At 46.4% G+C, this 17,019-nt stretch overlaps 1 protein-coding gene across 50 annotated transcripts in view; it reads left to right on the forward strand.

Annotated features, from left to right (window-relative positions):
* The window catches only part of SORBS1 (sorbin and SH3 domain containing 1), a 221,724-nt gene that overhangs the window by 105,390 nt on the left and 99,315 nt on the right, over nucleotides 1-17,019 (forward strand). For 23 of the 50 annotated variants that reach the window (XM_081073897.1, XM_081073899.1, XM_081073901.1 and 20 more), the window contains exons 4-8: nucleotides 2,203-2,271; nucleotides 5,042-5,137; nucleotides 7,181-7,309; nucleotides 16,022-16,048; nucleotides 16,162-16,274. In XM_081073897.1, coding sequence (XP_080930023.1) covers nucleotides 2,203-2,271; nucleotides 5,042-5,137; nucleotides 7,181-7,309; nucleotides 16,022-16,048; nucleotides 16,162-16,274 — 434 coding nt within the window. The remainder of the gene's footprint in view (nucleotides 1-2,202; nucleotides 2,272-5,041; nucleotides 5,138-7,180; nucleotides 7,310-16,021; nucleotides 16,049-16,161; nucleotides 16,275-17,019) is intronic. The other 27 variants (XM_081073930.1, XM_081073915.1, XM_081073937.1 and 24 more) reach the window with 3 other exon arrangements.

A 17,019-nucleotide genomic window follows, 5' to 3' on the forward strand; every position in this document is an offset into this window, starting at 1 on the left:
AGAGGAATTGGGGAATTACTTAGAATCCTGACCTCATTGCCAACCTTTCTCATCCCATCCCAGGTATCTAGGTGTAGTGAAGACTTTGGCATCTGGGAGAATGAGCCTTCATTTATAGGTGGGTAGAGGGCAGTGAACAGGACAGAACCTGTGGGGCCAAATGTCAGGAGGTCCAGGCTGCTGGTGGGGACAGGCAGTGGCCCTGCTTGTGTCTGCATCCGGGAGCATCCAGCTGGCCTGTTAGGGCACTTTGTGTCGGGGAGGCTGACTGTGACAAGACTAGTAGGTGCCTTGTCCCAGCCAAGTGAGCTGCTGGGGTTTGGAACAGGGATTCAGTGCCAGCATTTGGGGAAATAGAATTATATGTCAACCAGGTATATATCCTATAGAATATATAGGATATAGAACATATCTGGTTTATATATAAACCATTTTATGTAGACCATATCTGGTCTATGTATATAGAATATATGTACTTCTTGTTTTAAAAAGAAAGCGTTTGTCCCAGTTGGGGATGAAGAAGATGAGCTGTGGGTAGAGCAAACCAGAGTTCAAATCCTCGCTTAGGGCTTTTAAATTCTGGCATCCTCTCCAAGCCTCACATTTCTTATCTATAAAGTAACAGTTTCTAACACCCAGCTTCAGCGCCCTGTGTCTTAAGGACAAAATGAGATGCTCATTATGGAAAGCTTAGTATGGGTTCTCAGATCCGGGCGAATAGATGTTTGGGGAAAAGAACCCCCAAAACATAGTGGTTATGATTATATTTGTGGCTTGGTTGGCTCCTGGTTGTCAGAGGTTCACTCCCAGCACAGTGATCACATGTCCCCTGGTGGCAGTGTCTGCCCATATCCCACTCACCTTTCTCTGTCCCGCCTCCATCACTTCTGGGATGGGGAACTGGGTGGGGCTTAGTCTGCAGGTGGGCAGCGAGGGTCTCAGTGTTGGCTGCTAAGCAGAGCTCAGAAAGGTCTCAGCTGATCGGAGGTGACATTTGAGGTGAGCCTCCAAGATGCGTAGATTTCCCCAAGATAAGAAAAGGGGAGGAGGGATTCTCAGCCAGAGCCTCAAAGGAGCCAGGCCCTAAGCTCTGAGAGTATCTGACATGTCAAGGGGTTGTGAAGTGGTGGGCCCGGCTGGCGGGGAAGGAGGACAGTGCCGCTGGAGCAGGGTTGGGAGCAGTGGTTGAAGAGCCTCTAGTCTAGGGCGAATTGCCCAGGCTTTGTCCCCTAGGCAGCTGCTGGCCACTGGGGCTTGTTTCTTTTTGCTTCTAATTATCAAGAAGTTCAGTATGTTAATTTAAATACGACCAGGTATGTCAAAATATAGGTCTTTCCACTTACTAAAAAATTACATTCCAAGTAGTCATTTGTACACTTTTGGGAACTTGGAATACGTTTTTTTCTCATGGAAATGATAATATACATAAATGATTGAATTCCCAAACTAAACCCCAATATTTTTATTTTCAGAACAGGTGAAATACAGCATATTTAAAGTAGAGGGATTTTAGAAAATCATATTGCATTGTGCTGATTGGTTTTCATCTGTCCTGTACCTTGGGGCTTTTTAACCAAGGAAAGGCTGTGATTAAATCAGGGTCTAGAAGGCGTTCTCAGGATGCAGACTGAGCGTTGGGGTAGAAAAGGGACAGAATGGAGGCAGGGGGAGCAGTCAGGAAGGCATGTCATCTCTGGGACAATAACACAAGTGCCTCAGCTGAGGATAGTGGCCTGGTCAGGAGGGGGCAGTGTCTAGAGATGTTTCATGGGAGGGAGAGCATGATTTTGATGACAGCAGAATGTGGGGTGGGGTGAAGGAAAGTATAAAAGAACTTGAGGTTTCAGTTGTCTGGCAGCTCTCTGGACGCACAGGGATACATTTGAGCTGGCCTTCGAATGAGTAGCGTTTGTCAGGCAGAGATGTCATTTTGAGGGAATTAAGCAAATTTTTTTTTTTTTTTTAGTGTCAGAAACAAAGCCATAGCAAGAAGGCAGGAGAATGTACATAACCCACCACATACAGCTTCTGCCTTGTCTTCTGGTTTGAGCCACACAATTTTCAGAATTCTCCGATGGGGAGCATTCATCCCCAGGCCTGAGAAAGCCTGCGTGTCCCTAGCACCTCACAGCAGGTGGAACTCAATACCTGTTGGGGAGACCTCATCACTAGCCTCGTGCTTTTTTTCTTTCTTTCTTTCAGAATGTGATGTTGGTGCTTCTAAAGCCGTGGTGAACGGGTTGGCACCAGGCAGCAATGGGCAGGACAAAGGTAAGGCTTTTGAAAGGAAGCCTGACTGAGTATTGGAAAGTGTTTCTAGAAAGAGCAGAGGATGTTGGGCCTGGACCAATAGTGGTGGGAATAGTCACTGGTCCAATCAGGCCGTGAGTGGGAAACCTGTTTCCCAGGCTGACTTTCTGAAACCGTGAGCATGTTCTTACATCTCATGAGTCTCAGGCTGCTGTTTCCCACTGTGAGGTGACATTAAAAACTGTCCCTAGCTTAGGATGTTTCGAATAACACATCAACTATATAGACCGAGGAGTACCCCATGCCTGGCACACAGGGCGTCTATCGACCTGAAATCTCTCCGCCCCAGCCTTTCACCCTCACAGCCCTGCCGCCTAAGGCAAGAGCCTAAACTGCTGAAATATGTTATTTCAGTGACAGCAGTTTCATGTGCAGCCTCTCAGATTTTCAGTTTTTAAAAGTTTTCAGACAAAAGATTTAAGTATGAAATGAATGGTGGATAAGACGACCTCTGAGGTCCCGTCTGCCTTATAGTCAGTCAGTCTCACCCTGCGCATCTCAACGTGGCTGCCCGAGGAGCAGGCCGCAGGGCTTCCCATGTCAGTTTGCAGTGTGGTGTGAGTTGGAGTGATGAGATACAGGTCGAGTGCCGGTTCTGTGGCTCACAGGTATCTCAGGAAGTCCTTTGTCTTTATAAGGGTGTGAGTCCCAGTATCTAGGAAATAAGGGAATTGGATGATCTGCGGTGTTTATTCCTGCTTCCAATTCTGGGTGCCCGTGATTCTCTCTGTGCTCATCCCACTACATTTTATGATATCAAACAGGGAGGGCAAAAGTCCTGTCATTGGGCATTGAAGTCAAAATGCACCATCTCTCAAAGAATCATTTCAGCAAGTTTGATGTGTTTGTCCGTTATGATTTTCATCTGGTTTAGCCAAATATTCCTTTTGAAACAAGGCCAAGTGTAAAGTGAGAAGGAAGAGCTGAGAGGGAAGGCATAGAGAGCAGGAGGGCTGGGCACTGGGGTCCGGTTGGTGTGTCCTGCTGCTGGCCTGTTCTCCTGCCCTGCCCACACGTGTGGGTGGGGCTGTGTTCTCGGGGTCCTGGACAGTCTTGGCTAGGTTTCACTTAGGGAATGTCGAAGGGCGGTGCCTGTGGAGTGTTTCCAGGGGAGTGTTGAACTATCTGGTGAGGAGCATGGGGAGAAGTGGACCCCACTGCTTTTAAAAAATTGTGGGGCCATCGATTCCATCCTGGTGAATTCACTGAAAGAGAAGACTTCAGGGGTGTGGGGGGAGGGTGATAGGTGGAGGTGGAGTTCACTCTGTCCTCCGTAAGACTCACCTTTAGTTGGAAAGAGGAGGCAGACGCAACCTGAAGGTCATCGTGGTGGCCCGGAGAGGTCGCTGAACCTGGCGCTAGGACAGTTGAGATCTAGTCTCAGCCTATTTGCTTGAGAGCTGGATGACTGAGCAGCTCTCTGAGCAGCTTTCTCTTCTTGTTCCTCTGAAAATGGTAACATAACAAAAATATCCCACCCAGCCGGTCTCCCCGGTGGTCATAAAGATCAGTCAATAGGATTGTTGTGAAAGGGTGTTTGTATCTCAATACATGTAGTATTATTATTATTGACTTCGTTATTGATGGCCATATGACTGCTGGATATCTGATGGAAGAGCAGCGTGATGGGCTGGAAGGTGAACTGTCTGTTGCTGAGGTGCCTCCCTCCCTCCTGTCCCTTTGACAGGCTCCCCAGCATGACTCTGATGCAGCAGTGACCGTCTTGCTTCCTGAACAGTACTTCCCCCAGTTATTACGTGGATGTGGGGCCATAAGACCTCAGGGTTTTGTTCATTAGAGTGATGTTGGCAACATAATAGCACGTGAGCTCCCATCTTTCTTTACTTGCTGCCATTAGAGTGACAGGCTGAGGGAAGGCCTCACAACAGGCTTGTTGTGAGAAGGAGGGTATGGAGATATGCCCACCATTGAGATTCCAGAATCCTGGAAGGCAGGGGCCCCAGGGAAGCCTGTGCGTAGATAAGCATGAGCACCCGGATCTGAGGACAGCAGCCTTTACCACACCCCAGTTATCCCAGCTCTCTCAAAGCTTAGCTGTGTGTCAGGATCCTGGATTGTGCGCTTGGGTGCTGCCCAGTGTCTTTGAACAAGCACTTGGACACTTGGCAACCTCTTGCCCAGGAAAGAGTGGGTTTAAGCAAGACCATCTGCTGCCCAGCAGATGGGGGTTCTGATTTGCTTGGGGGAAAAGGGCTCTGATTGTCAGAACAGGCACAGGACCCCAGAAGTTATGATTCTGGGGAACCAACTGTGATGGCTGAAAGAACCAGGCAACTCATGACCCTGTTCCTTTCCTTCCTCCACTCCCCTGAGGCCTGAGCCATAGCTCTGTTCCTTGGAGCCCTCCCCCCCAGCACACACACCCCAATATTCTCCCAGGGGGCCCCTTGGACCCTGATTGCTCTCCCCTTCCTCTATTTGCCAGGCCATCTGTGTCTGTGTAAATGTTGGCATGTTCCTGCTGTAGCAGGAGGCACAGAAACAGTGACCAACTGCATTTGGGTGACGGTTGGAGGGAGAGTTCTGCCGTCTTGGCAGGGACCTCTAAAGAGAGAAAGCAGGTTATTTCAAATTACGGCATCTACTGCTCTTTCTATTGTTCTTTTCATGTGGGCGACTTCCTCCTATTGTCCCTTCCCAGTTCCTCAACTGTCTAAGTGTTTCCCAAATGTTCTTTCTGGATGCACCATTTACCCTTTTGTGTTTTCAGCAACTGCCGACCCTTTACGTGCACGCTCTATTTCTGCTGTTAAAATAATTCCTGTGAAGACAGTGAAAAACTCTTCAGGCCTAGTACTCCCTCCAGGTATCTCTCCTTGGGTTGGCTTCTTTTTTTTCATTGTTAGCAGATCATGCATGGTTTTCCTTTCTTCTTTCCTTCTAACAAAGACTTGGAGGCTTAAACTTTGCATGTTTAGGAGCCATTCCCTCTCACTTCCTCAGTTGGTTGGTTTCCTTTCTTGGTTCGTGTGTGTGTGTGTGTGTGTGTCACTCTGAGTGTGTGTATGTCTGTGTGTGTGTCTGGAGACTAACTGACAGATACCTTACCCCTCCCCTGTTTAGAAGAAGGGTCAGTGCAGAGGCTAAACATTTACTCTGGCATGGGATTGGAGTGCATGGACTTCTTAGGTTCTCTCTAGAGGTTTCCAGCTCCCAATACCTTATTTAGAACGCCAGTCTCCCGGAGAACTAATGTTGCTGCACAGGGCACCTCTGAATTGGGCTGAACTTGAAGCAGCTACCTTAAATGCCAAAGGCATGTGCCTCTGTGATGCTCACTGGGTCATTTCCAGAGCACTCCCTCCCCACCCACAGCTGCACCTGCAGTCACTTCGTACATATCCTCTCCAAGGAGGGCTACAGTTCAGAGGGCAGCTCCAGCTCGTAGCTAGCTTCCTTCTCTACAGAACAGGATGAGTGAGGCGTAGGTAGTACTTTACCCCACTGGTGCTTTCAGGAGTTGGGCAAAGCTGGCTGTGCATCCCGGAAGCTATGGGGGGGCTGGCTTTGTCACATAGCCCTTTGTCCTTTTGAAAAGGCCATGAATCAGTTCTCCCAATAGTTTTGTGACATCAGTCACTTATCCTCTTGGTAGGGTTAGACAAGTCAGCTGCTCTCCAAGGCTGCTGCGTGCTTGGCCATACACTGTTTTGTTGTGCTTTGCTTTTAGTGGAAGAGATGCTGATGGGGCAGACCTGTTTTCTTCTATAACACTAATGACTGTTGCGTCTGAATTGTCAGAAAGGGGACTGCTGGAGTAGAAAGAAGGAAAGAGAGAGAAGAGGATTTGCTTCTTTCCACCCTGGCACAGGAATAGGGATGAATTGGACATCTGAGCCCACATCCTGCCCAATGTCTACCTTAAATTTTATCCCAAAATCCCAGGCTTGAGAATTTTAGGTCATAGATCCCAGCTATGCTGTGAACAATTAAAAAAAATGAACTATACAATTTAATTCAGCTTAGCTGCACAGAAAGAAACATTTAGCATGGGGACCTTCTAGAACTGTGTGGTCTCCATCGGTTTCTTGCCTCCCATGACTGATTTTCCTGGAGGATGAGCATTTAGCTCCTTTGAAGCCTATTTTGAAATCCTTCTCAGTGGAATTCTGAAAAACGACCTGGGTCTGTTATTAGGCCATTGTCGATTGTTGGAGAGGTCGGGACCCAGTGACAGCTCAGCTGGGGATGCACTGAACACTGTTCGTGGAAGAATTTGACATTTCTAGTCATTTCTTTGGTGTGAATTTTCTTCATTAAGTTTGGAATGTGAGGCTCTCTCACCCATGATCTTTCTCCCCAGGCAGCATATCCTGTCTCATCATTTCAGGGGTCTTGACTTGCTGATAGAAGATTTTCTTTTCCTTTTTCCATTGGACAACTGCAGGGAGCAGTGATTCTCTTTAGAACAACCACCTAATACCTGATGTTGCCAGCTTGATCTTTTATAAGAAACATGGTCTGGAAGCTTGAGATATCTTTCGTAAACCTTGAACTCTGCCTTACTAATTGGTCAGACGTCTGCTCACCAATCTAAACTTCATTTAATAAAAAGAATAAACCTACTTTCATTTTGAAATGTTTTCAGCTGATACTATAACTCGTACAGTTCATTCAGAACTTGCTATTGCCTCCATTTTTCCCTAACCTCATGATGTGTGGTAAACCCCTAAAAATGTGATTCATCCCTCTCCACCATCCACAAATTAATTTTCATTGTCTACAAGACTTTGTGTGTCTGTAACCAGGTTCATCTTATTCCCCAGCTGTAACAAGTTGCTCGCTGACTGTTGTTTAATCCTTCAGGAGCCTTGGATTCAGTCTTCTCTTTTGGATCTTTCCTTTTCAGATATGGATCCTTCAAAAGTCTGCACTGGGAAGGGAGCCGTGACTCTCCGGGCATCGTCCTCCTACAGGGAAACCCCAAGCAGTAGCCCTGTGAGCCCTCAGGAAACCCCGCAACATGAAAGCAAACCAGGTGTGCTACCCCTGTGACTGGGGCAGGTGTTCACAGCCATACGGGGAGGCCTTGGATTCATCAGCTGCCTCCTGATTGTCCCAGGGGCCCCTGGGACAGTCAGCTCCTTGTCCCATCTGTGATGGGTGGTAATCAATACCCTGAACTGGCAGGTACTCACTTGTTTGAGGCAAAGGCACAGCAACCACCACCACTTTATTAGCTTTGACTGACCTGATGAGCAGAAAGCCTGTTACAGAGCTGGTGGCTCTGCAGACTGCATTGCATTGGTGCGGACAGAGATGGCTCAAGGGCAAGAGGAGGGAGTGGTGAGATGGGCTAGCAGTGAGGTGTCTCTGAGCCCATCCCGCTTCTGAGAGCTTGGCTATGACTGGCCAGGCAGGGCTGAGGCTGGGAAGAAGCCAGGGGAGACTGAGAGATGCAGGCTGCTGACTGACCTGGCTCACGGGAAAGGAGAGGTGGGGCAGGGCTCACGACAGGGTGGTGACCTGCCAGCTGATGAAGCAGGATTAGAAGAGCAGTTCTGAGGCCAATGCAAGCTAGGAGTGAAGGGAGACGAAAGAAGTCAGTCTGAAGCCCAGCTCCCCACCCTGGCCCTTGGTAAGCCTGGGTGTCTAGAGCATGGTGTCGAGGTTTAGACCTGGGACTTTGGAACCTGATAGATCTGTGTTCAAGTCCTCCACCACGTGTTGGCTGTGCAATCTTGGATGAGGTATTTACTCTCAACCCTAGTGATCTCATATGTACAATGGGGTTGATAACTGCACCTGCCTCATAGCATTATTGCCAGGGTGAAATCTGTAAAGTGTTTTGCACCACAGCTGGTTGCGTGGGATAAGCTATTAGGTGGTTATGGTTATGATTACTGTGGCCTCTCTGGAGAGAGTACTTCACAGCCCAAGTGTCCTGGGCGTCAGGAAACAGACTTGGAGGTTCCACATGCACAGTTAGCATAGGGTGGAGCAGCCACTCTCCACTCTGTAGGATGGTAAGTGGTTCTCACAGTTGAGCTGCATCAGAATCACCAGAAGTATAAAGACAGGTTCCTGGGCCCCAGGCCAGAGCTGTGGAATGTATGATTCCCACTTGTAGGCCTGGCGTGGGGTCCCAGGTTTTGCGTTTCTGACAGGTTCCCCAGTCATGCTGATGCTGCTCCAAGGACCACATTTGGGAAGTACTGCTTTAGGGGATGGGAGTGCTCTTTCTTGAAGGAAGGAAATAAAGGGAAAAAAGGAATTGCGTGACAACTACTTCCTTGGGACCAAAATGGAAAGAAAGTAGGGCATGAAAACTCTTTGGTACAGTGGGGAGCAGTATGCTGTGATACTGTGGAATTATATAGGAGGGAGATAGTCAGTGTCCAGCATCCTGGGAACTGACTTTCATCCTGTCCCAGCCTCCTATAACAGGTGCCAAGGCAGATGTCCAAGGACGAGGCCAGGCTGGGATTCGAGCGCGTGGCCATTCTGGTCATGTTGGTCCCTGTGGAAGGCTTCTTTCTCCCTTGGCTCAGGGAAGGCATGAGTGGCCTCCAGCACTACAAGTCAAAAGTAGCTGCTTGCTGCTAGATCCCTGAGCTCATACCTGACTCTTGCTCCACTGTGGTTTGCCACTCTCATCTCCAGGAAAGGTGGGGCCAAGGAGTGAAGCCGAAATAATTTCCTCCTAAGACAAGTCTAATCCAGCCTCTTCAGGCCTAACTGGGAAGATCTAGCTTCCAACTTGGAGGACATTTGGGAAACAGAATCCCAAGGGATGGTTAAAGAGAAAAACCATGCTCCAGCCCAACAGGCCAATAAAATTATTAACCAACCTGGCCCTTCCTCTGGAGGTGAATGGGAGGAGAGGGAGTCTTGAGCTCCCCCTGGTGGTTACAGTGGCACTAACAATGCAAATGCTTCTCTATCCCACTGTCTAGGCTTTTGCTACAGTGATTTGAGGCACTTTAGGAAGCTCTCTAGTCCCCAAATAATTCTATATCTTATAAATTTCTAATACCTAACATGGGTGGAAAATGTTCATGTTTTAAAGTTCAACTATTCTGAAGAATTAGGGGATAGACATCAGTCATTCACACCTTACAGTAAATTAATCTTAGTATATTATTTTCATCCTGATAAATTGAGGAATATAAATCATTTATTCAGACATTCATTTAGCATCCTTTCTGTGCCAGGCATTAAGTGAGTCACTGGGAATTGTGATGAGAAGTGGGGTGAGGGAGGAAAAGGGGGAGCAATTATGGATGTATTAGGTGAGGACAAAAGGCAGTTTGTTGCATCAGAAGAGTCATGTGTGGTCCCCGAGTCCACCGCCAAGCTTTCTGACCATGGGTAAATCACACCTTGGAAACACATACGACGAACGAGGGACTTCAGCAAGATGTTTTCTAAGACTTTCTAGTTCCAAAATGCTCTATGACCTTGGGAAGTTTAGGAATTAACCTGACACAAATTGAATCCCATTCACTGGGGACAAATTCAAGATTGTATGTTATGGATGGGAAGGAACAAGCTGGGTTTGAGTAGAGGAGGAAAAAAAACCCACTCTGATTAAGAGTCCACAACAGGCTAGGCTGAGTTAACACTGGAGGTGAGGTTAAAAGCATGTGAGTCTGAACATGGACGTTCAGGACTGGGGAGCTTGTCCTCTTACCCTACTGCTCATTGGCCAGCATCCTTGGCTCTTGACTCGGGCTGTGTGCTTGCGGCTCTCCAGTCCTACTCTCATCCCTACCTACTCCCTCTCGATGGGCCTCTGGGTGATGAATGACTGGCCCACACCAGTCTCCACTCCTGTCCTGGAGCCTGGGAGCACCGGGGCCTTGCCCAGCCTCATGAAAACAGTTTTCGGCAATATTTGCAGGCATCCATGCACAGCCTCGACTGGGAGCCCACGTGTGAGGACGTGAGTGGGCTTAGTCCCTGCTCCTAAAGTCTTCACAGACAGCTAATGTTAGATAATGTCCAGCTCTCTCCCATTTCACTAGGGCCAGCATCTGCCCCCCCCCAGCTGCTCTGTCTGCCCCCTCTCTGCCTTGCTTCTTTCATCCCTATAATAGGGTCCCCAAGTGGCTGATCATTTGCCTCGACTGGAAGCTCCAGTCTCGCACTACTGCCCTGCACTCCCTGACTCCCTCTTTTCAGAGATATCCCCTATTTCCAGTCCTTGCTTCAACTCCCTCAGAGTTGAAATGGTTTAGTTCTTGAGTCATACAGTCCTCTGTTGGGGCTCAGTTCTGCCACTTACTATCTTGGTGATGCGGGCAAAGTACTCAAGCTTAGAGAATTTCCGTTTCCTCATATGTAAAATGGGGAGGATCTTACTAGAGTTGCTGGGATTCAGTGAGCTCTTTTACATCAAGATGTAGCACAGAGCCAGGCATACAGCCCGTGCTCTTTAATGGTAATCATTCTAGCTACTGAAGATCAAAGAGGTTCCTTCAGGACTTGCAATAATTTCAGTTGGAGGCCATGAGGGCCTTGGCCTAGTGTGACTGCAGCAGGACTGAAGAGCAGGGTCCCAGGGTAAGTGTATTTGGAAGAGTGAAATTGCAGGGCTCCCCATGGTGTGTTTAAGGAGCATGGAGAAGTAGACTCTGTCTGGCCATCTCATGGAGATGGTGGGTTTGTAAAGGGAGTTGAAGGAATGTTGAATTCCATTTTTTTAAAACATGTTGAGGGTTTTTTTTGGCATGGAAGACTTCCAGGAGGAAGTTTCTAGCAGGCATTTGGGAATTTGGAGTTCAGGTGTGGATTTGGGAGCCATCTACATTCAAATAGACACTGGGAGGATGGCGATGAGCTCTGAGGTGCCGTGATAGACGGAGCCCAGTGTCCAGACTCCTGCCCTCAAGTGGTAGCTTGACTCTGGATGCCTGACCATGGCTTCCTGACCAGCCTCCTAATCTCTGGATCTGGGCCGTGGTTTTTGGATCAGAACCATCTGGACAGAACTATAGGCATCTTAGTGTTGACTCCCTGTCCCTGGGAGAGGCATTATCTTATCCCTACTTCCTGATATTATTGCCCAGCCAGGTCTGGGTGATTCCACTCATGTCCCCAGGTCAGGGTGTTTTTACTTAAGAGGAGATAGGAAGCTGAACTGGTGGTGGACATGATACCAAGCTTCTTGTCTGGTATATTCTGAAGACCATCAAACCCTGTATTCTGACTCACAAGCCAAAATGCATTTCAACCTTTACATTTTGCTAATTCTGTGCCAGTTGGCTCCAGTCCTTCCTTCCTGATTCTTGACGACCATGTTAGCTTTGGACGTAAAGATTCTGGGGCTTACAATCAACTCATTTCCTCTAGTTTGATTCTCACGTTTGCTCTCCAGAAATGGCAGTAACAAAAAGATATCATGAGAAAATTAACATATTGAAGCAGTTAAAGATACTTTCTACCCTCATTAACTCCGAGTTCTTTTTATGAGCACATGTGTGAGAATTAAGGCCCACTGAGAAGATGGAGGGGAAATTCTCCACAAGAGAACACCCTCACTTCTGACATCAACTCCAAGTTTAGAGAATTCCCAAAACCATTCTCAGCTTCAATGATTTGCTAGAAGGACTCAAAGAACTCATTGAAAGCTATTATACTCATGGTTATGGTTTATTACAGGGAGAGGATACAAATTAAAAATCAGCCAAGAGAAGAAGCACATTGGAGTCTGGGGAAGAATAAAGCACAGAATTTCCATTGTTCTCTCCTGTGGAGTCAGGACGTGTAGTTCTTAGCATTGAGGTGTTACAATATGCTCAGAATATTCCAACCAGAAAGTTCACCTGAGCTATTGTGTCCAGAGTTTTCAATGGGGCTCCATTCCACAAGCATTATCCACTGCCCATGTGGCTGATACCACTGTCCAGTCCATTAGGAAGTTGAGCTCAAAGCCCCCATCCTAAATCACATTATTGGTGTGGCACAGACATTCCTATCAGGATGACATTCCAAGGACTTAGAGATTAACTCCCAGTAGCCAGAGGGTAAGGGCCAGACATCTTTTTGGGTAAGGTTAAATTCTTTACCACACAACACAAATAAAAAATAAACACAGAGAGTTGTAAACACTCCTAAACCCACTTTTAACACCTCTCATCTCTTGGCTACTCTACCAGAACACATCAAATCTGACTCAGTGAAAGTTATCCAAAGACCCCAAGAACTAGTCAGCAAAACAACTTTAGAACAGACCAAAGTGAAATTAGCACAGAATGAGATAAAAGAAAATATCAGGAGGCTATGGCCACAGGGCAGGAAAGATTGTAAATAAAGAACAGATGAAGGAAAAGATAAGGCAAAATAAATTGTACTTCTCATGGGAAGGCTCAGTCTCTTCAGGGTTCTGCGAAACCTAAGGTCTGACTTTCCAAGGCCCTCTTCCCCCTCAGGAGCTCTGAGGTAACATTTATTGAAAGAAGCATTTTGATAGTCTTCTCAACCAAAAGTTATTAACTGATGATTATGTATATAAAATTTCACGTGCTATACTCAGGCACATAATGGCCTCGGGCCGCTACCAACCTTCAAGCTTCAGAAGACTAAGTAACAGACAAAGGGTAACAAAATGTCAGAAATACAGCTAATAAGAGAGGAAGGCTTAGAGAGGTCTTAGGAACTACCTTTAGGGGGACAGGGTAAGGGGAACAGTTTTAACGACTTGGAATGAGAAGCAAAAGTGGGTTGATCGCCAAGGGTATTATGTTTTTGAAGCTGTTTATCAAATGGCAGAAGTCAGCAACTTGAATTTATTTCTATATCTGGGGAATTTTTTCCCATATGTTTTGGATTCTTTGTTTACTAAGCACATACTATGTGTTAGTATGTGCTTAGTATTTGGTCCTCGTGACTCAGAAAAAGTAAGTATTAACTCATTTCACAAATGAGGCTAAGTCATTTGCTTCAGGATGTGCAGTTAGCAGCATAATCGGGACTCAGAGTTGGCAGTCTGATGCCAATATGGTAGTCCCTTTGTGATACCTAGAGCTTTGGAGGGACAGACTCATCTCAGTTTTCCACAACACATGTTTGCCAGTGTCACTTGAGAATCAAAGAGGGGACAAAATAAGGTGCCCCCAAATCCATATACAAAGCCCACATCCTTTATAGTATGGACCCTCACGCAGAACCTATTGATGTTTAGTATTTGTGTCAATGTCATATGTTTGATAGAATCATTTGACAACGGTGGACTAGAAATAATTTAGAAAGGAAGATAGGTGCAGGGGAGGAAGGAGTGTTTGAGGGCCTGTCAGGTGTAAGGAAATCTCTGGTTTGGATAGAGGCATCAGAGAGTGTTAAAAATGGTCACGTTGAGGATACTTCATGTAACCTGATCTCTGAATCTTCAGCAACCCTGTGAGGTGCACACAGAGTAAGGAATATATTTTATAGGTTAGAAAAGTGAACTTTGAGTGATTAACAGCTTGCCTTTGGTCATACAAGTCAGTGCATTGAAGTACTGTGAGCAAAATTCAAGTCCTGTAAATTTCCCAATTTGTGTGGTTGGAAAAAGAAGACAAATACTTAGGAATTGTCCATAAGGGAGGGGCAGAAATGTAACAGGCAACCTGCTAAAGGAATATACAACTGAAACATGTGATAAAAACTCTGTCTTAGAGGGGGGAAAAATAAGCAAAAATGAATACAGTTAGTTTTCCAGAATAAGAATGTTTTTAAGTATTCCTTATATCAGTGGTTCTCAAAGTGTAGGCTGAAGACCATAAATAAGCTTCAGCATCCCCTGGGAAGGTATTAGAAATGCAGATTTTTAAGACCTCACCTCCCATCCCATGGACTGAGTCAGAAACTCTGAGGGTAGGGCCCAGTAGTCTGTGTTTTAACAAGTCCTCTCTATGATTCTGATGTCGCTAAACTGTCTTGCCTTTTGCTCTTGACACCTTTTGGTTCCTGCCACCTCCCTGGAGGCTCTAATTTGTGGCTAACGGTGGGGTTGGTGGCTGTGGATGGTGGACAGAGCACTGTCCTTCATTCTGGAGACTTGGGCTGACTGTTTTGTTGTTTCCTGGCGATGTGACTTTGGGCAAGTCAGTTGGCCTTTTCATGAAGCAGAGTGATTACCTACCTCACAGACTTGTGTACACTAAATTAAATACTAAATAGGTGCAAAAGTGACCAATAGTGTCTGGCACTCAGAAAGATGTTCAGTAAGTGTTTGTAAATCTTAGCTTGATATCGGGAAAGCCCATCTCTAGTCCTTGCGGGGCACACATTAAAAAGGAGCTTTGGGCTTTGAGAGCTACAATATTATTCCCTCTTTACTTGTATATAGGGTAGAACAAGAGTAGGCTCCCAGGGAGAAGGAGGAAGTTAAGGGATTGGCTAGAACAGGGGTTGGCTAACTATGACCCATAGCCAGATCTGGCCCATGCTTATTTTTGTACAGTCCATGAACTACGAATGGTTTGTCTGTTTGTTTGTTTATTTTAGGCTTTCACCTGGGATCCTTCAGCAGGGTTTTTAATATTTTTAAATGGTTGAAAGAAAAATCAGAACAATGTTATATGCCATGTGAAAATTATATGAAATTCGAATTTGTGTCCGTAAATAAAGGTGTATTAGGACATAGCCACGCTCATTCATTTACATATCACTGATATCTGCTGTGGTGCTGCAACAGAAGTGTTGAATTGTTGCGACTAAGACCATATGGCTCGCAAAGTCTAAAATATTTACTACTGTGTGGCTCTTCATAGAAAAAGTTTGCCGATCCCTGGGCCTACATGGAGGATAGAGAAGATGATAAAAGCAGACATTTACTGAGCTCTGCTAGGCACTGTGCTAAGCATTTCTCATGCATTGTATCATTTAATTCTTATAGCAACCCTTACGAAACAGGTATATTGTTAGCCCCATTTTTCAGATGGGGAAACTGAGGCTTACAACTTGCCCTGGGTCACCGAGCCTGTAGGTGGTAGTGCCAGGATTTGAATTGAGGTCCAACTGCCTTCCCATCTGAGCTCTTGACTAACCACTGTGCTCTGTCTCCTGCCTTGTGCTGCAAGATGGGTCGGGTTAGGGGAGGTTTAGTGTCTCAGGTGCACTGGGCAATGGCTGGGCGATAGCTGGCTGAAGGGAGGAGACAAGGGTGTCTTGTAGTGTGATGAAAACTCAGAAAGGATGATTAGATTTTAAAATATTTATGTGGTTCATTTAACAGAAAGAAGAAAAGCATGTGGGGAGAGAAAAAAAAGTCCTGACCACAGCAGATACCTCTGGGCTTAAATCATGTTCTCCCCCTAGCCCAGCACCAACAACCATGGAAAAAGTGCTTACGTATCTACTTCTCCCTCTCCTGGGTCTGTTAATTAGCCCAACCTGCTAATGAGGAGAAGTCACTCTGAGCCCACATCAGGCTTGAAGAAGGGGAATGAGACTTAGTGAGTAGGGACTGGACAGTAGAGTTCTGTTGCCTTTTAGTCTGTAAAATAAGAATGTCAAGGCACAATTGTTTCTTCATTGCTGTGAATGTGAGCCTTGTGTTCTCAAAGGTCAGCGCCTGTGAGCACATCATGGTTTCGAGTGGGTTCCTATGGTAATTAGGCCATCGTGACTGAGGGCATTTTGTGTTAGGCAACGGGGTGCTGGATTTTCCTGTTTCTATGCAGTGCATGCTTGTTTCCTGCAAATGTAACCATTTCTGTTTTCCCCCTTTTCCCCGTTTTCTTCCTTTTTGAACCACACATAGTTCTGGAGTCAGAGAATTCCTCAGCAGGTATGATTTGTCTTACATTCTTTCTGCCTTCCACCAGGGACCCTTCAGTTAGAGGGGAACTAGGGAGTTTTCCCTGTGAGTGAGGGGTTTCTTTTTTTTTTCTCCCATCTCAGATGAGTGGAGGCTTTCTTCCAATGCTGATGCCAATGGGAACGCCCAGCCCTCTTCACTCGCTGCCAAGGGCTACAGAAGTGTGCACCCCAATCTTCCTTCCGACAAGCCCCAGGTAGGCATGTGCCCAAGGACAGGGTGGGAACTGGGGAGTGGTACCTGTTCTTAAGTCTTTTAGCTTTGATTTATTTGTGACTTCCAGCTTTCTCAGCTGGATAATGGACTGGGTTCAGAGTCCTGCTGTTGGCCAACTCTGGAAAGGTTCGGAAAGAAATAGAGTTCCGGAGAAGTTGGGGTGGAGGGAAGCAGGGGCATGGGATGAGGCTGGTCTGTACCAGGGTATTGGGAGTATAGGCCTGATGTTTTCTAAGTTTGAAGTGTTTGGAAACGTTCTGCAACATGGAATCCTTATAGCCTTGAAGAAGTGGGGGAAAGTTCTGAGCCTGTTTGTTTAAAACTCTTTGGAGTGTAATATTCAAGAGAAGAGGGCACTCTTGTGTCTGTTCCATTAATTTGCTGTAGTTGGGGCTGTCAGTTCCAGCAACTCTATCCTTACAGATTAAGATCGGGTAGCTGTGCCTAGATCCTTATCCCATGGCCCAGGAACAGGCAGCTAGAAGTTGGAATGGCAGTACAGTGGCGTTTAAACTGCCCAGCTCTACCCTACAGAAGAAAATCCCCCACGGTGTACAACGTGGAGTAGGGGTAATTTTGCTTTAGTCTTTCCCGCTAGGTTGTTTTTCTGACCTTTCTTCCTTCTCCTCTATGTGGCTACTTTGCCATTTTGATGAAAGGAATAGACCCTGTGTTAATTCAGGCTGTCCGTGAAGAATGTTTTTGCACAGAGGAGGCACGTCCAC

The sequence above is a fragment of the Rhinolophus hipposideros genome (genome assembly GCF_964194185.1).
Source record: "Rhinolophus hipposideros genome assembly, chromosome: 15".
Classification (NCBI taxonomy): Eukaryota; Metazoa; Chordata; class Mammalia; order Chiroptera; family Rhinolophidae; genus Rhinolophus; species Rhinolophus hipposideros.